Raw genomic sequence first — 21,114 nt, 5'->3', positions numbered from 1 at the left:
AAAAAAAAAAAAAAAAAAAAAAAAAAAAAAGAGAGAGAGAGAAGAAATGAAGAAATATGAATAATGCATCTGCATAGTATTGTGTAATTTATAAAGAGCTTCCACATATGTCATCAGCTCATTATTACATTCAGATATTCAGCTAGCACTTATGAAAATGATATGAACCATATTATTGTTTGTGTTTGTGTGTAAAGAATCAGGTTATCTTGAGCTGGGCATGGTGGTGTATGCCTGTAATCCCAGCTAATCAGGAGGCTGAGGCGGAAGGATCCCTTGAGCCCAGGAGTTTGAGCCCAGCCTGGGTAACATAATGGGACTCCATCTCTAAACAGAAAAACAGGTTATCTTACTCAACATACACACTCCTTCATTGTTTTATCCAGTATCCTCTACAATAAAACCTCCATATCTTTCTCACCTTGGGTAGTGAAATACCGTGTTCACCATGCACAGGCATTAGGAAGCTGAGGCCAGCAGTGAGAGAGCTGGGGTTATCTGTGGTATCCCTCCCAGTCTCATCCTTGGAAGTGGGTAGGTTCTTAGAATAGCTTTATTTCTTACATTCTCATTTTCCAGCTCTCACCTTGCATCTCGTGTGTCCTGTGAGAGATTTGTGCTTTGAAATAAAACTGCAGTGCTGGGATGGCCAAGGGCTATTCTTCACTGTTGCTGCCCCAGGTTCAGAACCTACTGGTTTAGTTCACTCAGGGACAGGGCTACCAACACTTTTGTGGTTCTGGGAACCCATGCCAAGAGGAAGACAATTTATTCAGTTGATACAACATGGTGCTCGGTCAGTATTTTCAGACCACAGGAGAAACATGTAGGTCATGTGTTAAGAATGTTAGGTTTAAGTAGACAAATTCATAGGGACAGAAAGTTGATTATTGCCTGTTGGGGGAAGAGGGTAGTGAAAGAAGTGGAGAATGATTCTTAGTGGGTACAGAGTTTCTTTTTGGGGGTGCTGAAAATTTTCTGGAATTAGATAGCAGTGATGCTTGTACAACCTTGTGAATATATTGAAAACCACGGAAGGGTACACTTTAAAATGGTGAATTTTTTAGTATGTGAATTATTTCTCACTTAGGTTATAATTTTAAGTGTTTCAGAGTGGATGAGAAATGTAATAAATGTTATTACAATTAAACAACTCAAATTATTGTGCTCAGTAAAAATACAACAAATAAGCCCTTTTATAATTAGATACATGAAAACATTCAGGGCCTTGTTTGCTTTGCCATTTGGAAACCGTGCTCTGTACCTTACGTTCCTGAATAGCGTGTATAGGTCAACAGAAAAGGAAAGTTCTTTTCAGGTTTCAAAGCATTGTCTTAATAAACAACTATATAGATCAATAGAATACTTTTTTTTTTTTTTTTGCTTATTTTGAAGGGAACCACAGATTGCTTTGCAAAATGAAATGTTCTTTTTGTTCTTGAGAATAAATTAAGACCCTACCCCTGATTATGTGGGTGTCTCATATTGCATTTTTCCTTCATTTATTTTACCTGCTAGATGCAAGAACTGTTCTAGACATGGGATGTGGCAGTGAACAGAAGAGACATAAATTTCTGCCTCCACAGAGCTTGCATTGTGGAGACAGGCATGATAACTATGTGAAATATGTAGTATTCATGAGATGCCTTCAAGTACTGTGGAGGAAAAGGAAACACTGGAAGGAATTAGGCCATCTGATAGGGTGAGGGAAGCCCTCATTGAGATGGTGACATTAGGGTAACTACCAGAAATAGGTGAGGGAGAAAGCTATGCTCAGATGTGTTGGAAGAGCATTCCAGACAGAAGGCATAGCGAAAGTGGAGGCCCTGAGGCTGGAGAAATAGCAAAGAAGCCAGGCGGCTGGAAGAAAGTGAGAGCTGTAGGGTTGGTGGTAGGGGATGAGGCTGGAGATGCAATGGATGGCGGGGAGGATGTGGATCTTGTTTGGTCTTACAGGTCTTTTGTAAGGAATTGGGCTTTTACTGTACTACTTTTGAGCGGAGCAATAACCTACTTACATGACTCTTTTTTTTTTTTTTTTTTTTGAGACAGGGTCTTGCTCTGTCTCTCAGTCCAGAGTGCAGTGGCATAATCCTAGCTCACTGCAGCCTCAAACTCCTGGGCTCAAGGGACCCTCCCACCTCAGACTCCCCAGCAGCTGGGACTACAGGTGCATGCCACCATGCCTGGCTAAATTAAAAAAAAAATTTTTTTTAGAGACAAGTTATGTTGCCCAGTCTGCTCTCAAACTCCTGGGATCAAGCAATTCTTCTGTCTTGGCCTCCCAAAGTGCTGGGATGACAGGTATGAGCCACCATGCCTGGCCTCTATGACATATTTTGATGGACTCACACTGTTTGGTTGAGACTGAAAGAGAGCAAAGGTGGAACTAGGGCACAAAATCAAACCTGACCATTCAGATTTGCTGGTGAAATCATTTCAGCAACAAGGCATTGATTCCAAACTCATGTTAATGGAGATGGAATTATTATTTTATTATTTATTTATTTATTTATTTATTTATTTATTTATTTATTTTGAGACAGAGTCTCACTGTGTCACCCAGGCTGGAGTGCAGTGGCGCCATCTTGGCTCACTGAAAGCTCTGCCTCCTGGGTTTACGCAATTCTCCTGCCTAGCCTCCCAAGTAGCTGGGACTACATGTGCCCGCCACCACGCCTGGCTAATTTTGTATTTTTAGTAGAGATGGGGTTTCACCATGTTAGCCAGGATAGTCTCGATCTCCTGACCTCGTGATCCGCCCGCCTCGGCCTCCCAAAGTGCTGGGATTACAGGCGTGAGCCACTGTGCCCAGCCACAGAGATAGAATTCTTATGAAGCAACTTCTAATGACACTATTTTAGGTTTTCTTTTTAAATGAATTTTCAGGCTGATTCTCTTCTTTACTGAAACTGAATGTCAGGTTTATTTATTTCATTCACTCACTGAACAAGTTATGGCCAGGTGTTGTGCAAGTCACTAAATATTCAACGGTGAATAAGGTGAGCCTGGAAACTGTCCTCCTTATGGAAATTACGTCAGTGAAAAGTCACTAGACACGTATTTATTGAATCATAACTGTGTAAGGCACAAGGCAAGAGTGAATTTCATGGACCTGACAATACTCTGCATATTCAGAAGCTTTTCAGTGAAAAAGCCACAAAACAAGTTGTGTTATGCTCCTGGCAGTTCAAAGAAATCATATTCATGCAGTATTACCAGAGAAGACTCTCAGTGAGTCACTAACAATGATAGTAATTTAGTTGATTTCTAATTTGGTAGTCATCAGGATTGATGGGAATTCTTGGCATATGAGTGCTTCCCTCCCTTCCCCTGCTGTCCTCTCCCCTCCTCTCCCTGCTCCCCTCCCCTTCCCTTCCCCCTCCCCTCCCCTTCCCTTCCTTCCCCCTCCCCTTCCCTTCCTTCCCCCTCCCCTCCCCTTCCCTTCCTTCCCCCTCCCCTCCCCTTCCTTCCCCCTCCCCTCCCCTTCCTTCCTTTCCCTCCCCCTTCCTCCCTCCTTCCTTCCTTTCTCTTTCTTCTTTCTTCTTTCTTTCTTGCTTGCTTGCTTGCTTGCTTGCTTTCTGGCTTGCTTTCTTGCTTTTTCTTTCTCTCTTTCTTTCTCTTTCTTTTCCTTTCTTTCCTTTCTCCTTCCTTCCTTCCTTCCTTCTCTCCCTCCCTTCTTGTCTTCCTTTCTTCCTCCCTTCCAACAGAGTCTTGCTCTGTTGCCCAGGCTGGAATACAGTGGCATGATCTTGGCTCACTGCAACCTCCACCTCCCGGATTCAAGCAATTCTCCTGCCTCTGCCTCCCAAGTGGCTGGGATTACAGGCACACACCACCATACCCAGCTAATTTTTGTATTTTTAGTAGAGATGGGGTTTCACCATGTTGGCCAGGGTGGTCTCGAACTCCTGATTTCAAGTGATCTGCCCACCTCAGCCTCCCAAAGTGCCAGGATGACAGGCATGAGCTGCAGTGCTTCAATTTCTGATGCTTTTCAAATATGATGTTACACAAAGGACCAACCTGGTGATGGTAGTGATAACCCAAGGGAGGAGGAGCAGGACAGATGCAAGGGCAGTGGACTAATGTGGTCGTTTCCCTCCCCAGGCCTTGGGACATTTATGTAACCCTGGTTCTTATCGGACAGACCTAGGATTTGTCTAGCTGGAAGGGCCTTCCAAGGTTGCTGTCTCTATTCTTCTAGTTTTACGTAGGACAAAGCTAAAGCCCAGAGGGTGAATGACTTCTTTGAAGCCAGCTGAGGCCAAAATTGATACTAGAACTTTATCTTTTAGAAGGAAAATGTATGCAGGAAAATTTTCTTTTCCTTCCTTCCTCTCTCTTTCGCTCCTTCCCTGCTTTCCTTCCTTGGTAAATATTCTTTACATTTTATTACCCTTTTATTTTTCAGAATAAATCCTATTCCAACTTACAAGTCTATTTTGCTCTTGTCTGGAGAACATGGTTGTGGGAAGTCCACTCTGATTGCCAACTGGGTTAATTACTTCAAAAAGAAACATCCGAGCATGTTGTTGATTCCTCATTTTGTGGGCAGCACCTGTGAAAGCAGCGACATCATGTCTGTGATCCATTACTTCATCACAGAATTACAGTACAGAAACTACGGTAAGAGAGTCAGATATACCATTCATTCAGGACATGTCAGGGGAGTTAGAAATGGGTGGCTCTCTCCTCTGCTCATGTGGCTGTTGTTCCCTTGCTCTGATCTAAACCCTGTATTGCCTCCCACATCTACCCACCTCTTCCCTCACAGAGCTAAGCTTCCTTCCTGCCTGCCTCCTTCCTTCCTTCCTTCCTTATTCCTTCCTTCCTCCCTTCTTCCCTCCCTCCCTCCTTCTTTCCTTCCTCCCTCCCTTCCCTCCTTCCTTCCTCCCTCCCTCCTTCCCTACCCTTCCCTTCCTTCCTTCCTTCCTTCCTTATTCCTTCCTTCCTCCCTTCTTCCCTCCCTCCCTCCTTCCTTCCTTCCTCCCTCCCTTCCCTCCTTCCTTCCTTCCTCCCTCCCTCCTTCCCTACCCTTTCCCTTCCTTCCTTCCTTCCTTCCTTCCTCCCTCCCTCCCTCTGTCCCCTCCCTCCCTTCCTTCTTTCTTTCTTTTCTTCTCTCCCTTTCTTCTTCCCTCTCTCCCTCCCTTCCTTCTCCCCTTCCTCCCTTCCTCCCTCTCCCTCCCTCCATTCCCTTTCTTCTTCCCTCTCTCCCTCCCTTCCTTCTCCCCTTCCTCCCTTCCTCCCTCTCCCTCCCTCCTTCTTCGCCCCCATCCCCCTCTTCCTCTCTCTTTTTTCTCTCTTTCACCAAACATTACTTGAGTGCCTTTCTGTGCCAGGGCACTATTCTAGGCAGTGGGGATACAACAGTGAACAAAATGGACACCAGTTTTTACCTCATGGAGTTTTCATGTTATTAGGGGAGGGAGGAGGACAAAGAATTAACTGTCACTAAATAAGAGACTGTTCAATAATGGTGAGTTCTATGAAGAAACCCAAAGCAGAGAAAGAGGTAGGCAGGATGTGTAGGAACTGTTAGGATTTTGACTAGGGTATTCTGGGGAGTGTCACTGAGGAAGGGACATTTAAATACATCACTGAAAGAGAGGAGGGAGGGAACCAAGTGGGTGTCTCGGGAACAGCACTGTTGGAGGAAGCAAGCGCCAGGCCATGGGTGGGACATGCCTCTCCACTACTGCTGCCCTACTCAATTAAATAACCATGTATTGAGCAGGTTCATTCTCTTATTTATTCACTCATGCATTACAGAATATTTATTGGTTGCCCGTTCTGTGCCAGACACTCTTCCCAGTTCTGGAAATAGAGAAGTAAGTCAGGCGAATAAGGTCATAGTCCCCATAGATATTACATCCTAGTTGACAAAGGCAGATAATAAATAAATAGGAAACATGTCAAATAATTATCCGTGCCATGCAGTGTGATGTGATAAGGTGCCAGGGTGGTTATTTGAGCCGTCAGGCACTATGTCGCTGTCTTACGGCAACTCTAGCTGCCATATCAACTGAATCCCATTTCAGTGGCTTCTCAAAGGGAAGCTTCTTTCTTACTTATATAACAGTGTGATATGGGGTCCCTAGTTAGGTAACAAGTCATTTTCCTCCATGTGGTGACTTGGAGACAGGTTTTCTTTCCATATTAAGGCTGTGTCATCCCCTGGGGCCTCAGAGCCCTCCACTTGTGTTAGGGGGAGGGGGAGAGAGGAAAAGCACACCTGTTCCTCAGAAGTCGCAGACTGGAAGGGACTCATAGCCACCTCCACACCCATTCTTTTGACAAGCACTTGGCCACTCTGGGCCCACAAGGCCACATGGGTAACTAAGCAGGGATAGAACACTAACCCTGCCCTGTGGAAGGGGGAGCATGGGCTTTTGTGGAACAGGTAGCCATTCTCTCTGCTACTTTCTCTGTGGAGATCTCATGAACACGAAGGTAGGCAGCCATGTGGAAACCAGGAGAAAGAACATTCCAGGTAAAGAAAGCAGCTCAGGTCATACAGCTCCTCAGCTGGAAAGCAAGTGGAATGACGTAGAAAGGGAAAGAGAGCCGGTGTGGCTGGGTGGCGATGGACTCCAGGAGGGGAAGGTAGGGCCACTTTGGGTTTTGCAGGCGATAACATTAGGTTTGGATTCCATTAAGTGCAGTGGGAGGCCAGTGGAGGGTTTTAAGCAGGGCAATGACATGATTCTATTGATATTTTTAAAAGACCAAAATCAATCTGATGTGTGGAAAATGGGTGTAATGGGACAAGCATGAGGCAGAGACCGGTGCTAGAGGCTACTGTAATAGTCCAAGCCAGAGTTGACAGTGGCTCAGAGAGGACAATAGCAGTGGAGGTGAAGGGTTTTGAGTGCATTGAGGATTTGCTGATGAATTGAATGTGTGGGTTGGAGGAAAGGGAGGAATTGAGAACTCCTAGCTTTTGGCTTTAGGAAGCTACATGGGTGGTGAAGGCTGTTGACTGAGATGGGCCAGCATTGGTGGGGCGGTGGAGGGGAGGCAGGTTTTGAGGGAAATGGAATTCTGCTTTGGGCACGTGATATTTAAGTTGCCAGGTGTGTGCCAACGCATAATCACAAACGTGTGGGACCTGTATTATGCCTGACTATGCTAGGAGCAGCTGGGGAGTCTGACCACCTGCGTTCAAACCTTGTCTCACTACTTATTAGCCGTGTGAACCTAGGCAAGTATTTTAACCCTCTGAGGCTCAGTTTTCCTATTTGTAAAATGTGAATAATAATAATTATTTTTAAAAGTGCCTGACAGATGGTTGACAAGATTAAGATAAAGTATGAAAGACCAAGGCACTTAGTAAGTATTGGCATGTAGTAAGCGTTGATAAATCTTAGCTATTACTGTTGTTAGGCACCTGCTATGTATTTCCACGTTTGTATGCATCTGACTTTGCTTGCTTTTGGGAATTCATCTCTTGTCATGCAGGGACACGTACCCATGTGTATGTGGGTGCCCAGGGTGAGTTTTGATGGACATATCTTATCTCTGCACAAGGGTACAGGGATTTGAGTTTCTTTCTGTGCGTGTGGTGGGTGTCTGTGAATAAACAGAGGGAAGAACACATGTGCATGAGGTCTTTATAGTTGCATTTCTGAGGGCATATAAAATGGATAAAGTCAAAATCAGTAGAAGCAGGTGTGACGGTGTCTATGCAGCAACTAATCCTATTCTGGCACATCCCAAAGGTGTTCAGTCTGGCCAGGCTGATGATGTAAACTCTGTGCTACACCCTCAATTACAATTTTATTCCCAAAGAGAATTGTTATTTTAATGAATGTGTTTTTGGGTGCAAAGAACTCCTAATAAAAAGTTGTTGTCTTTCAAAAAAACAGATTTTTAGGCTGACAACAGTACAATAAGCTCAGGAGCAGCCTATGAATACTCGACACTTTTTCTAACCCTGAGAGAACACCCCTCCTCATTAACAAGAGGAAGGGCTGGTCCTGGACTTGGCCCACAGTTCTGGCTCTGTCACTTACTAGCTGTGTGATCTTGGGCAGTTTACTTAAGCTCTCTGTTCCTCAATTTCTCATCTGTAAAATGAGGATGGGGTTCATAGTACTAACCTCATAAGGCTGTGTGAGAATTAAAACATCATACAAAATTTAAAAAAAAACTACATTCAAAAAACCCAAAAAACATAATACAAAATACAAGTAAGGAATTTAAAGTAGTACATGGCACACAGCTGCGATTATTATTGTTGTTATTATTTTTGTTGTTATTATTATTATTCCTTTCTGAGCTAGAGAAATAAGCAGGGTGTGGGGGCTGCTAGGGGAAACAGACATTCTTGTTCATTAGCTGAGTAGGGAGAGGAATGATTGCAAAACGAGAGAGTTTGCAGCTGTCGCCTCTGCAGCCCAGACAGCCTGCAGGTGAACGGAGAAGGCTGGCCCCAGAGTCATTTATTGTGGCTGCCTTTGCTGAGACCTGGTTTCACCTGGGTGAGGTGGATGTGGGCAGTGGGGGAAGAGCTGCTGCTGTGAACACAGCCAGCCTGAGAGGCCAGGTGCTCGGAGCAGATTCAGCCTCTTTGCAGAGAGCATTTTTCTGCAGCCCGCCTCAGCTGTCTGAAGTTGCAGATCTTGTGTGGGCTGTGAGTCAGGGACCTTTTCTATCTGGGGCACCTAATCACACCCAGTGACAGTCATCTTTCTGCTCTTCTGTCCTCAATCCCTGCTTGCCAGGATAAAGGGATCTTGTAGATGGGAACTGCCTATAGCCAGTTCTACTGACTCCCACACCCTTTGCCTGCCCTGCAGGCAACTGGTGTCACAGAAGACATGCTTCACGGAAGGTCAGAGTAGTCACTGACTTTTTTCTTTCGTTTTTGTCTATTGAGACAGGGTCTTGCTCTGTTATCCAGGCTAGAGTGCAGTGGTGTGATCACGGCTTACCACAGCCTTGACCTCCTGGGCCCAAGTGATCTTCCCACCTCAGCCCTCCTGGTAGCTGGAACCTCAGGAGTGTGTGACCATGCCTGGCTAATTTTTAAATTTTTTGTAGAGACAGGGTCTTGCCATATTGCCCAGGCTGGTCTTGAACTCCTGGATTCAAGCAATCCTCCAACCTCAGCTTCCCAAATTGCTGGGATTACAGGTGTGAGCCACCATGCTCAGCATGGTCACTGATTTTCTTATTTGCATGTTTCCTCACCATGTGACCCCATGGAACCTGGGGGCAGGTTTGAATAAATTCCATTTATTGAAGGCTTTCTATGTAGCAGTGCTAAGGGCTTTATCAGCGTCTCATTTAATTCTCTCAGTGGTCCACCCATAGAATTATCATCCCACATAGGACGAATGGGGTTCAGAATGTCAGAGCCACACAGTTACACAAGGGCATGGCAGGGAGTGCAAAGTCGGGTCTCTGTTGGGATCAACGCCCCTAGTCCTCATCACTACACTGCCATTCCTCCTTGAGCCAGCAGAGGAAAATTTCCCTCCTGTGGATGCTTTTCATCAGCCTCCTCTCCCAGCATCGGGAAAGTCTCTGCTCAAGTTGGTGATGTGGAATGGACAGAAATCCTTGGCGGAGCTTGCCAAGCTTTTCGCCTTGGGCCCTGTTGACTTCCCAGCCTGGTTTGTTTCCCTTTGCCCCACAGGTTTGGTCTCCTTGGAGCACACCAGTCACTTCCATCCCTCCATGCCTTTGCCCATTCAGTTCTCTTCTCCTAAAATGCCCCTTCCCATGTCTCAGGGCAGTGGAATCCTTCTCATCCTTTATGGCCCTATTCAAAGGTCACCTCCTTCATAAGAGGTGCTGATGGGTACTTCTGTCCCTCTGCCCTAACTTTGACCACGCAGCACAGGACCCCCAGTCCCACTGCATCTTAGTTTACACAAGTGTCTCCCTCCAGGCCCTGTGAGCTTGCCTCCCTAGGTCCCTCGGGTGAATTATAAATGGTCCTGTGATCTGTCTTATTGTTTGTCTCCCTGTGTAAGTTCTGTGAGTGCAGGGATCATATCTATTTTATTGGCCACTGTCATACCCAGTGCCTGACACAGACACAGAAGCTTCTCAATAAACCTGTGTTGAATGATGAGCAATAACACTGCTAAAAAGCACATGAGTTTGTCAGTCCCTAGGTGGCTGTTTAAACATGTGAGCTATTACCATTTAAATGAGGCAACTGGCCATTGTCATTTAGTAGAGACAGATTGTTCCTGCCAAAATAAGGAGAAATGTTTAGAATCATTTTCCAATACTAGTAACGAAAAAATAATTATAATCACCAAAAATGTAGTTTTAAAACCAATCAACATATATATTTTCCTTCATATACAAAAATATAAATCTATAAGCATCAGCCACGAGTATTTTTTTTGCTTAGGATTAATTTTTGCTAATCATATTAGTGTTCTATGCTCTGTGATTGTCAGGTGGTGTATACTTCCTGAGGTTCATTCACATTCACCTTGTGACTTATACTCTATGCCAATGTTGTGGAAGAGGCAGAGGATCCATACCTCTGTAGGCTCTCACAGGGGCTGCTTGTGAGCCATCTACACTAAGAAATGGTGGTCACACACGGCTTGAAAACAAACCATTAGAAAAAATAGTGTTTTAAAAGCTTCTGGTGATCTGTGTATTCACATTCACCTCTCTGGGCCTCAGTTTCCTCATCTACAAAATGAGGGGTCTGGACTAGGCTAGATGATTTCCAAGAACCCCTTCTGCTCTAAAATTCTGTCATTTAAGTCCTGAAATCTCAATGGTGTCCATACTTTTAAAGGTTTTTAAATAAAAGCTCAAGGGATAAATCATCAAGCTGAATTTCTTTCTCTTCCTTTTCTTGAAAATCATTTTTCATTGTTTGACATAAGCTCAATCTCTATCTTTTCTGACACCTTTACTTTCTTAATGTCCCACATTCATAAAAAAAGTTTCAAGTCGTTGATTTTATGATCATTTTGTGTTATAAAAATCTCTTTAAAAGTTAACACAACTCTACTCTACTATAAGATGAATATAGAGAAAGTAACTTATTATAAAACAATGTGTATTTGAACATGTAAATGCTTAGACTTGAATTGAAGACATAGTGCCTCTGTATAGAAAATCGCCACGAAAGCAATAAGTTTCATCTATAAATATAGGTTGACGTGGGTGTGTCGTATTAAAGACTCAAACATTGGCCGGGCATGGTGGCTCACATCTGTAATCCCAGCACTTTGGGAGGCTGAGGCAGGCGGGATCATCTGGAGTTGGGAGTTTGAGACCAGCCTGGCCAACATGACGAAACGCTGTCTCTACTAAAAATACAAAAAATTAGACAGGCTTGGTGGCGTGTGCCTGTAAGACCAGCTATTCGAGAGGCCAAGGCAGGACAATCGCTTGAACCTGGGAGGCAGAGGTTGCAGTGAGCCAAGATCAAGCCACTGTACTCCAGCCTGGGCAACAGAGTGAGACTCCACCTCAAAAAAAAAAAAAAAAAAAAAAAAGAAAAAAAAAAAAGAAAAAAGAAAAAAAAAAGAAAAAAGAAAAAAAAAAGAAAAAAAAACACTCAAATATCATAGGTAATATTGCTATTGGGTGGTGATTTTCTGAAATGGTGACAAAATCTTGGTGTCATTTTAGACAAAGCAATGTATAATCTTCCATCAATTTATGTGGTGTTGCATTCTAGGAAATTCAATGTGTTTTAAAACCATACAAAAAATACTTTGTGTTCATATGTAAAATGGAGTTGGTTTCTAGGTTAGGTCATTATCAATTTTTTTCCCTCTTACGGGATTGTCGAAATATCTGAAAATCAGGTAGACCTGGGGACAAAGCTTCATTGGTTATGACTGTCCTGTGTTGTAGGATGTCTCAAAAACCCTGGAACCTCTCCTGTTAAGAACCACTGCTCTCTAAGCAATGTCCTATTTTTCAAGTGTTCATGGCGCCTTCCTATGTCCCAGCCTTTGGCAATACTGTCTTGATGATATGCCCTTCTCCTCGTCTCTGCCTGTGCACCCTTAAAGGCTTATTTGAAGTGTCTTCCACATGGAGCTTTTCTTTATTGTGATGGTTCTACATCAAGCTTCAGTAACCTTCAGACGCATATTCTGCCTTGAAATGTGGCTATTTGTATACAGAATCAATTTCCACTTCCTTTAGGTGGTTGACTTCATATATGAATCATTTTATCTCCTCTCGGCATCTAGCATGGAACCGTCACATAATAGGCAACTGACAAATATTTGCTAAACATAATGACTCTCAACGATTCTAACAAAATCTTAATGCATCTGAGAGGCCTAATCCGTTAAGGCTTCTACATGTGACTCGATTTTCCAGACCTCAACATGCTTAAATTTCTGTAGAAAATATTGCTTTTGAAAAATAAAAGCAAGACGGAAGTTGCAGTAAAATGTTCTTAGAGTATTAGGTAGTCGATTACAACTTGGGGTTGCTGCTACTAGGTCACTTTATCACAGTCTGAAAGTCAAACATCTCTAATGACTTCCTTTGCCTTTTGGGGGTTCATAGCTTAGTTCTTCCTAAGATCATATACTTTCCAGAGTCCAAAGTCTAGGGTCCAATAGTGTGGGTAGAATTTAGGATTGTTTCTGTTAAGTTTAAGATGGGCTAGGTCCAAGGAGAGGAGACAGTGGGTGGGAGCTTCTGTATTTGAGCATTACTGGAAGAGCCCAGGGCGGTGGCTGTGACCCTAAGCACGCACCCAATGTTAAGGAGTATCAGAAACTTCACAGATCACAGGACTTCTCTTCGTATCTAACTCTTTGTAACATGGCCTGTTTTTGCATTCTGGAAGATGAGAGTAATGTTTTGGATCATACAAAAATATTTTTATATCAAATCCTGAAAATGTGTGGGAGACAATCTGGTGGTAAACATCACTATTATCTCTTTTGGGTTGAATATCTTGAGGATGGTAATCACATGTATACATATGTGTGTTAGCCATACAGCTGTGAGTAGCACTCATTTTTCCCAACCTCTTTTGCTTCCCCAGCTCATAAACATGTTTTAGCAATGACAGAATCATTTCCACCTAATTTGAACAAATTTCTATGCTGTAGGTACTCAGCTCGAAACAGATATTCTTAATGAAGACTCAGATGACTTGGTCTTTTCACTTCTTGTGGAAGTGTTCATTGCTTCCATCAGTTTAAAACCATGCATACTTGTACTAGATGGAATTGAAGAACTGATTGGCATTTATGGGATTTCAGGTCAGAAGGTAACATGTTTTTAAAATGATGTTTAAAATTATTTTATCACAACTTTATAAAAATAAAACGATTTAAAAAAAGAAATACAAATAATAAAAACTTCATTATTTAGGATGTATTATATATAACACCTTTCCATTGCATCACACATCTCTGGTTTTAGCCAACACTGCTTTTAGTTACTGCTTTGTATTTTAATTAATTAAGAGATAGGGTCTTTTGTGTTGCCCAGGCTGGAGTGCAGTGGGATGATCATAGCTCACTGTAACCTCTAACTCCTGGGCTCAAGCCATCCTCTTGCCTCAGCCTCTGGACTACAGGCACACACCACCATGCCTGGCTGATTTTTTCAACTTTTTGTAGAGATGAGGTTTTGCTATGTTGCCCAGTCTTATTCTGAACTCCTGGACTCAAGCGAGCTTCCCAACCTGCTTTCCAAAGTGCTAGGATTACAGGTGTGAGCAACTGCACCCAACCCTGCTCTATATTTTATTGAACAAATACTTCTATAATGTATTTACAATGGGCCAGGCACCATTTTTGGAACTTTAAGAACATTAATGCATTTAGCTGGGCACGGTGACTCACACCTGTAATCCTAGCACTTTGGAAGGCTGAGGTGGGTGGATCACCTGAGGTCAGGAGTTCAAGACCAGCCTGGCCAACATGGTGAAACCCTGTGTCTACTAAAAATACAAAAATTAGCCAGGCATAGTGGCGGGCACCTGTAATCCCAGCTGCTTGGGAGGCTGAGGCAGGAGAATCGCTTGAACCCAGGAGGCAAAGGTTGCAGTGAGCCAAGATTGTACCATTGCACTCCAGCCTCAGCAACAAGAGTGAAACTCCGTCCCCAAAGAAACAAAAACAAAAACAAAAAAGAATATTAATGCATTTAATTCGCACAACAGCCATATGAGGAAGAGACTGTGTTCATCTTCCCTATTCACACAGGGCGAACTGAGTACAGAGATGGTAGGTGGCTTGTCTAAGGTCCTAAGATGGTTAAGTGGTGGACTCAGAATTCAGACCTGGGCATTCTGGTTCCAGCCACTGGGGCCTTTCCCCATGCACATATCTGTCCTCTATTTTATAGTTTGATCAGTCTTATTGTTCTTTATGTATTATAGTTTGGTCTACCTCATCTTCACTGGTTTTGCACATACAACATTGCATTCATGGGTTGTCATCTTCAGTTTTTCTCCTGTTTGAAATAATATTGGATCAATGGAACCTCTACTAATACTTGGCACCAGTTATTACTTTGGGAAGCAGGTTCTTTAAATCTTAAAAGTATGTAATCGAATATGTGAATAAGATCTGTTTCTTATAGAAATATGATTAAAAAAAAGAAGAAAATAGGAAATTAAATACACTCAGTCTCACCACTGGTAAATATTTTGCTGCTGTATATGCTTTTACCTATGGATATCTATATATACATATACATCTTTATGTAAAGAAGTTACACACCACATTGTTTCTTAACCTGCTTTTTAATTTAATATATCATAATGCTGGGCATGTAATCCCAACACTTTAGGAGGCCGAGGCAGGCAGATCACTTGAGGTCAGGATTTTGAAACTAGCCTGACCAACAAGGTGAAACCCCATCTCTACTGAAAAAAAATACAAAAAATTAGCCAGGCATGGTGGCACACACCTGTAATCTCAGCTACTTGGGAGGCTGAGACAGGAGAATTGCTTTAACCCAGGAGGTGGAGGTTGCAGTGAGCTGAGATGACATCACGGCACTCCAGCCTGGGTGACAGAGCAAGACTCCATCTCAAAAAAAAAAAACTGTATATACCATGAGCACTTACTATAGGCAAAGCACTATTCGCAAAGACAGACAGACATAGTCCCTGTAAAGAAATGGAGCTTTCATTCTAGTGGGGAATGGCAGTCATTAATGAAGTCATATCACAACTGTGACATGTGCTGCTACAGATTGATATGTAGTATTGTGACAGCCTCTCATGAGGGGATGGCTTTCTGGAAGAAGGGCCTGAGGCAGAGCTCTTTAGAAGGAGGAAGGATGGCCAGACAGTTACCTGAAGCAGTTTAGGGCAGCGCTTAGGAGCCCGCCTCTGGTGCCAGACCCTTGGTTTGAATCCCAGCTCTGCCACTTAAACTAGCAGACTGAATTAGATAAGGCATGTAGCTCCTCTATCCTTGAGTTTCTTTCTCTGCCTTTCTAGAGTGTTGTAATGAGGATGGAGTGAGTTCGTGTATTAAAATTATGCCCAGGATTTAATTTGCAGAGGTATGGTTGGGCGACCACATGGAGAGGCCAGTACCACTGAAAGACGAAGTCATTACTTACATTTCCTGAGAGAAGGGGACACGCTGTGCAGGGACCCAGGGCAAGGGTGGTCAGGAGGCAGAGGACAGGAGAAAGGGGAAACTGAAGCCAGAGCCTTTACTTAGGTTTCTTTTTTTCTTTTTTTTTGAGATGGAGTCTTGCTCTGTCACCCAGGCTGGAGTGCGGTGGCGGGATCTCAGCTCACTGCAAGCTCCGCCTCCCGGGTTTACGCCATTCTCCTGCCTCAGCCTCCCAAGTAGCTGGGACTACAGGCGCCTGCCATCTCGCCCGGCTAGTTTTTTTGTATTTTTTAGTAGAGACGGGGTTTCACTATGTTAGCCAGGATGGTCTCGATCTCCTGACTTCGTGATCCGCCCGCCTCGGCCTCCCAAAGTGATGGGATTACAGGCTTGAGCCACCGTGCCCAGCCTGGGGTTTCTATAGGAATGGCAAGGCAGGGCAGGGTAAACAGTTTAGGGTTGGCTAATTTGAATTTTTTATTTTTATTTTTATTTTATTTATTTATTTTTTTTGAGATGGCATCTTGCTCTGTAGTTAAGGCTGGAGTGCAGTGGTGCAATCATGGCAATCATAGCCTTTACCTCCCGGGTTCAGGCCATCCTCCCACCTCAGCCTCCTAAGTAGCTGGGACTGCAGGCTGTAGGTATGAGCCATTATGCCCAGCTAACTAAAAAAAAAAAAAAAGTGTTTTTGTGCAGATGAGTTTTCCCTATGTTGCCCAGGCTTAATTTGAATAATTTTGATGGGCTTTGGGCACAGAGGCTGTCTCTAGTTGTCTGGTACCTGGCCCTGGGTTGATTTAGGGCAGGGTTGTTGTGTGAGTTAGATCTGCAGGCTAAAGGCAGATTCCAGGCAGGCTGTCCACCACCCCCAGGAGTTAGCTAGCCTTGGGAAGGGCTGGATGTGTAAGGTCCTGAGGAATGTTAAATAATCCTAAGATACAGAAATTAAAAACCATAATTAATACAGTTAGTACCTACAGACACATTCAACACAGTGCCTGGCTCAGAGTGAGTATGTGATGGTTGGTGTTATTAGGCAAAGAGGTATTGTGGGAAAGGCTATTAAAGGAATAGAGAAAAGATTGATCTTATTAGGTATTTATTTTGTTCCAAAATAAAATGATTTAACTCCTGATAGTATTGCTGCACAAAGTGACAACTTCTCAGCATAAAATAACATCCTCTTTTTCAACTGAATGGTTCCAATTGCGCTCTCCAGTTTCCTCTGATTATTCTTGTAGGTCAGTCTTCAGAAGTATGTGATTTTATTAAATTACTTGCTCCTAAGAACCTCTTTTTAGAGTTCACATTTGCACAATCAAATTCATAACTGACACATGAGTCAAATACGGTTCTATTGTGACTTGATATTTTCTTAGCACTTAATGCTTGCAATTCAAGTTACTATTTATAACCTTCACTCCAACCCTTATTCTATACTTACTGCCTATATTGTACCTACTCTAAGTTGAAAAACCATCAACAAAGTAATTTTAAAGTCTTTAATGTTTTCAAATGTCTTTGATTCTCTCCATCAGGCGAAAGATTTCTCCTGGCTGCCACACTCACTCTCCCCTCATTGCAGATTTATCATGAGCACCGTCTCTTCCAGCCTGTCCTACAAGTCATTGTGTGCCCGCCCGGATGTGAGGACAGTGGAACTCATTAGCACAGGAGATGAAGAAACAAAATTAAACATCTTTAGAAAGCATCTCTCCATTCCCAACATGGACCCCTTCCAACAGAGCAGACAGTCTTTGAGGAAAAAACCAGACCTGAGTCCTTTAAAACTCACAATCCTAGCCAATGAATTGAAAGAATGTAGAATCTACCACAATGAGTTTCAGTGTATGAAGGAGTACTTGGAGGCTGTCTCTGTTCAGGAGCTCTGGGAATTGGTTCTCAAACGCTGGATTGAAGACTACAGTTGGACTTTTCAACCAAAAAGGTCAAATTCAGACACTGTGGCTTCAGGAGAAGGTAGGCCTTGGCCATTGTTGACAACTCTGTGGGAGTCCACAGGGAGAAAGATGTGTGGTGGACTCCTGCACAGGGAAGGGGACTCTAGGGACAGGGTTGTCTGAGAAAACACAGGATGCCCAATGACATTTTTTTTTTTTTTTTGAGATGGAGTCTCACTCCATCACCCAGGCTGGAGTGCAGTGGCATAATCTTGGTTCACTGCAACCTCCGCCTCCTGGGTTCAAGAGATTCTCCTGTCCCAGCCTCCTGAGTAACTGGGATTATTACAGGCACCCGCCACCACACCCAGCTAATTTTTTGTATTTTTAGTAGAGACAGAGTTTCACCATGTTGGCCAGTCTGGTCTCATACTCCTGACCTCAGGTGATCCACCCACCTCGCCCTCCCAATGTGCTGGGATTACAGGCATGAGCCACCATGCCCAGCCTGCCCAATGAAATTTGAATTTCAGATAAACAATAAATAATCTTTAGTAGAAGTATGTCTCAGATATTGCATGGGACATACCTATGCTAACAGTTACTTGAATTACAGATAAATAACAAATAATTCTCAGTATAAGAATGTCCTAAATATTACACAGGACATACTCACACTAAAAATTAATTTATTATTTATCTGAAATTTATATTTTACTGAGCATCCTGTATTTTTATTTGCTAAATTTGCCTCCTCTAAAGGACTCTGTGTGTTGGCTGTAAGGAGAACTGTGTTAGACATAAATTTCAGTCACATTCTCCAAGAATGTAAGAAATGGAGCTTTCTTATTTTTATAAGTCAATGTGTCTCTCTTCTGAGCCCACAGGCCTGCTAATGGCAGATACCTCATCCAGTCATTCAGGTTAATTCCATCAATATGTTTTGTTTTCAGTGAGCTCAGGATTTTCTCAGTTGAGGGAGGATTTGTGGCCTTCCTGTGTCTCCTTTGGGTTGATCTGAGATCTAAGGGCCTGGGTGCTAGGTGGCCTTGGTTGTCCTCTGTCCCTGCTGGTCTCCATGGTCTCCATGGCCCACAGATGTTGACTTCTCTGCACTTCTGGCTTCCTCTAGGATACTCGTGTGCCCATCTGTTCTCAGGTTGCTGGATCTCTGTGGCTTCTGGCTGACAGGGGCCACATCCTAACAGAGGGTCCTCTCTCCTCTGCCAACTTCTGTGCTCTGCTTGAGTCTTGTTCTCCTCTCTGATTCTCTCCTATACTTTCTCAGTTTCACAAATGCTTTTCCTCCTGAGTGGGGGAAAAAATCCTCTTTAGATCACCCTGGACTTATCTGAGTTTATTGTTTCTCATAAAAAAAAAATTATTCCATGTGTTACGAGTTTTGTTTTGTTTTGTTTTGTTTTTTTTAATCTAGGGTCTCACTATGTTGCGCAGGCTGGCCTCCAACTTAAGGGATCCTCCTGTCTCAGCCTCCTGAGTAGCTGAGATTACAGGTGTGCTACCACCTTGCTTGGCTCCAGGAATGTGTTTTTATGATACTCAACAATCAGGCTTTTGAGAGTCAAAATTTGTTCCCTCAAGCCATTGTCACTGCCATGAACTTCAAAAGTCTATTTTGAAACTTGAGTTTTTCCCTCTTTGTCTCTGCTATAACAGTCTCCTCTTAAGGTCAGTGAGTTTAGAATGCAGCAGGGATGGGGAAGTGGGGGTGAGAAATAGAAAATACTTGGAATGAAAGACACAGCTGGGCATGGTGGTTCATGCCTGTAATTCGAGCACTTTGGGATTCTGAGGTGACTTGAGGTCAGGAGTTTGAGATCAGCTCGGGCAACATGGCAAAACCTTGCCTCTACTGAAAATACAAAAATTAGCTGGGTGTGGTGGCACACGCCTGTAATCTCAGTTACTCAGGAGGCTGAGGCAGGAGAATTGCTTTAACCCGAGAGGTGGAGGTTATAGTGAGCCAAGATGGTGCCACTGCACTCCAGCCTGGGCGACAGAGCGGGACTCCTTCTCAAAAAAAAAAAAAAAAAAAGGAAAGAAAGAAAGGCACATTGATTGGTGCAACATATTGTCCTGCCCTGTTTTTTTGCTCTACAATTTGCATTTCTGTAAAGAAAATTGACTTCAAATTTACTGCGCCCTCCTGCTCCTACAAGGAGGTGGAAACTAGTTCTCTGTGCCCTTAGAATAGTCACTCAGGCAAAGTGGCCTGTGGCTGTGTTGCCCTCCATCTCCAGGTTTGTGCAGGAAAGCCTGGGTCTCCTCCCCATCAAAGACTGCTCCACCTCCCAGCTCTGCCCATCCACCCGCACTGAGGCCCAGGGAGCTCAGCCACAGGTGCAGGAAGAGGTTGGTTAAGCTGAGGCCAGCTGGGTGTAATGGCTCACACCTCTAATTCCAGCATTTTGGGAGGCCAAGGTGGGTGGACCACATGAGCCCAGGAGTTCGAGACCAGGCTGGGCAACATGGGGAAACCCTGTCTCTACAAAATATACAAAAAATCAGTCGGACCTGGTGACACACACCTATAGTCCCAGCTATTAGGGAGGCTGAGGTGGAAGGATTGCCTGAGCCCAGGAGGTTGAGGTTACAGTGAACCATAATTGTGCCACTGTACTCCAGCCTGGGTGACAGACTGAGACCCTGTCTAAAAAAAAAAAAAAGTGCTAAGGCCAACCTCGGGGAAGCGTGACTGACTGGGGTTGCACAGCTCTGCCTTTGCTTCAAGATTGCAGGTAATTTGGGCTCATTCCCCAGTCCTAGCATGGGAGATAAAGTCAGAGTGGCAGACTATGCGTTACCATTTCTCTGAATGGTCTGAAGGATCTCTTTATAGTCGGTTGATCATAAAGCCAGAAGGAGGTCCAGCTATGGTAGAAAAATCTAAGGGTCAGGTGGGTTATGAAGAGCTGGCTTAAGTGGTGTCTGTGACTGTGTTTGACAGGAGAGCAATCATACAGAAAAACCATTCACAGCCTTAAATGCAAATTAGGTGTTGGAAAATCTTAATAAAGTCTGCTAGGCAGAAATGCTCGGTGTAATAATGAGCAAGTTTGCCAGTGTGTAACCAGAGCTCTGGGTGTGTTCGTTGTGACAATGAACGATAGCTTAATGGTTAATAGTATGTGTGGAGGCCGGGCGCGGTGGCTCAAGCCTGTAATCCCAGCACTCTGGGAGGCCGAGACGGGCGGATCACGAGGTCAGGAGATCGAGACCATCCTGGCTAACACGGTGAAACCCCGTCTCTACTAAAAAATACAAAAATCTAGCCGGGCGAGGTGGCGAGCGCCTGTAGTCCCAGCTACTCGGGAGGCTGAGGCAGGAGAATGGTGTAAACCCGGGAGGCGGAGGTTGCAGTGAGCTGAGATCCGGCCACTGCAGTCCAGCCTGGGTAACAGAGCTAGACTCCGTCTCAAAAAAAAAAAAAAAAAAAAAATAGTATGTGTGGGCTCTGGAGCCAGGCTATCTGGGTTCAAATCCCAGTTCTGCCTTTATTTCTGTGTGACCTTGGGTAAGTTATTTCAGTTCTCTATGCTCCATTTTCCTCATTTGACAGGGGCTATAATAGTATTTCCTATAGGATGATTGAAAAAGAAGGTTGTTGAATCATATAAAACATTTGGAAAGATACCTGGCTCATG

General features: G+C 43.8%; 1 protein-coding gene across 1 annotated transcript in view; it reads left to right on the top strand.

Moving 5' to 3' along the window:
* Positions 1-21,114, top strand: part of LOC112634741 (putative tetratricopeptide repeat protein 41) — a 91,751-nt gene that overhangs the window by 23,795 nt on the left and 46,842 nt on the right. Inside the window, exons 4-6 of the mRNA XM_025402500.1 lie at positions 4,406-4,629; positions 13,071-13,231; positions 17,087-17,528. Of these exons, the coding sequence (XP_025258285.1) occupies positions 4,406-4,629; positions 13,071-13,231; positions 17,087-17,528 (827 nt within the window). The remainder of the gene's footprint in view (positions 1-4,405; positions 4,630-13,070; positions 13,232-17,086; positions 17,529-21,114) is intronic.

The sequence above is a fragment of the Theropithecus gelada genome, chromosome 11, assembly GCF_003255815.1.
Source record: "Theropithecus gelada isolate Dixy chromosome 11, Tgel_1.0, whole genome shotgun sequence".
Classification (NCBI taxonomy): domain Eukaryota; kingdom Metazoa; phylum Chordata; class Mammalia; order Primates; family Cercopithecidae; genus Theropithecus; species Theropithecus gelada.
Note: the sequence above shows the minus strand (reverse complement) of the source record. Positions and strands in the feature narration are given on the sequence as shown.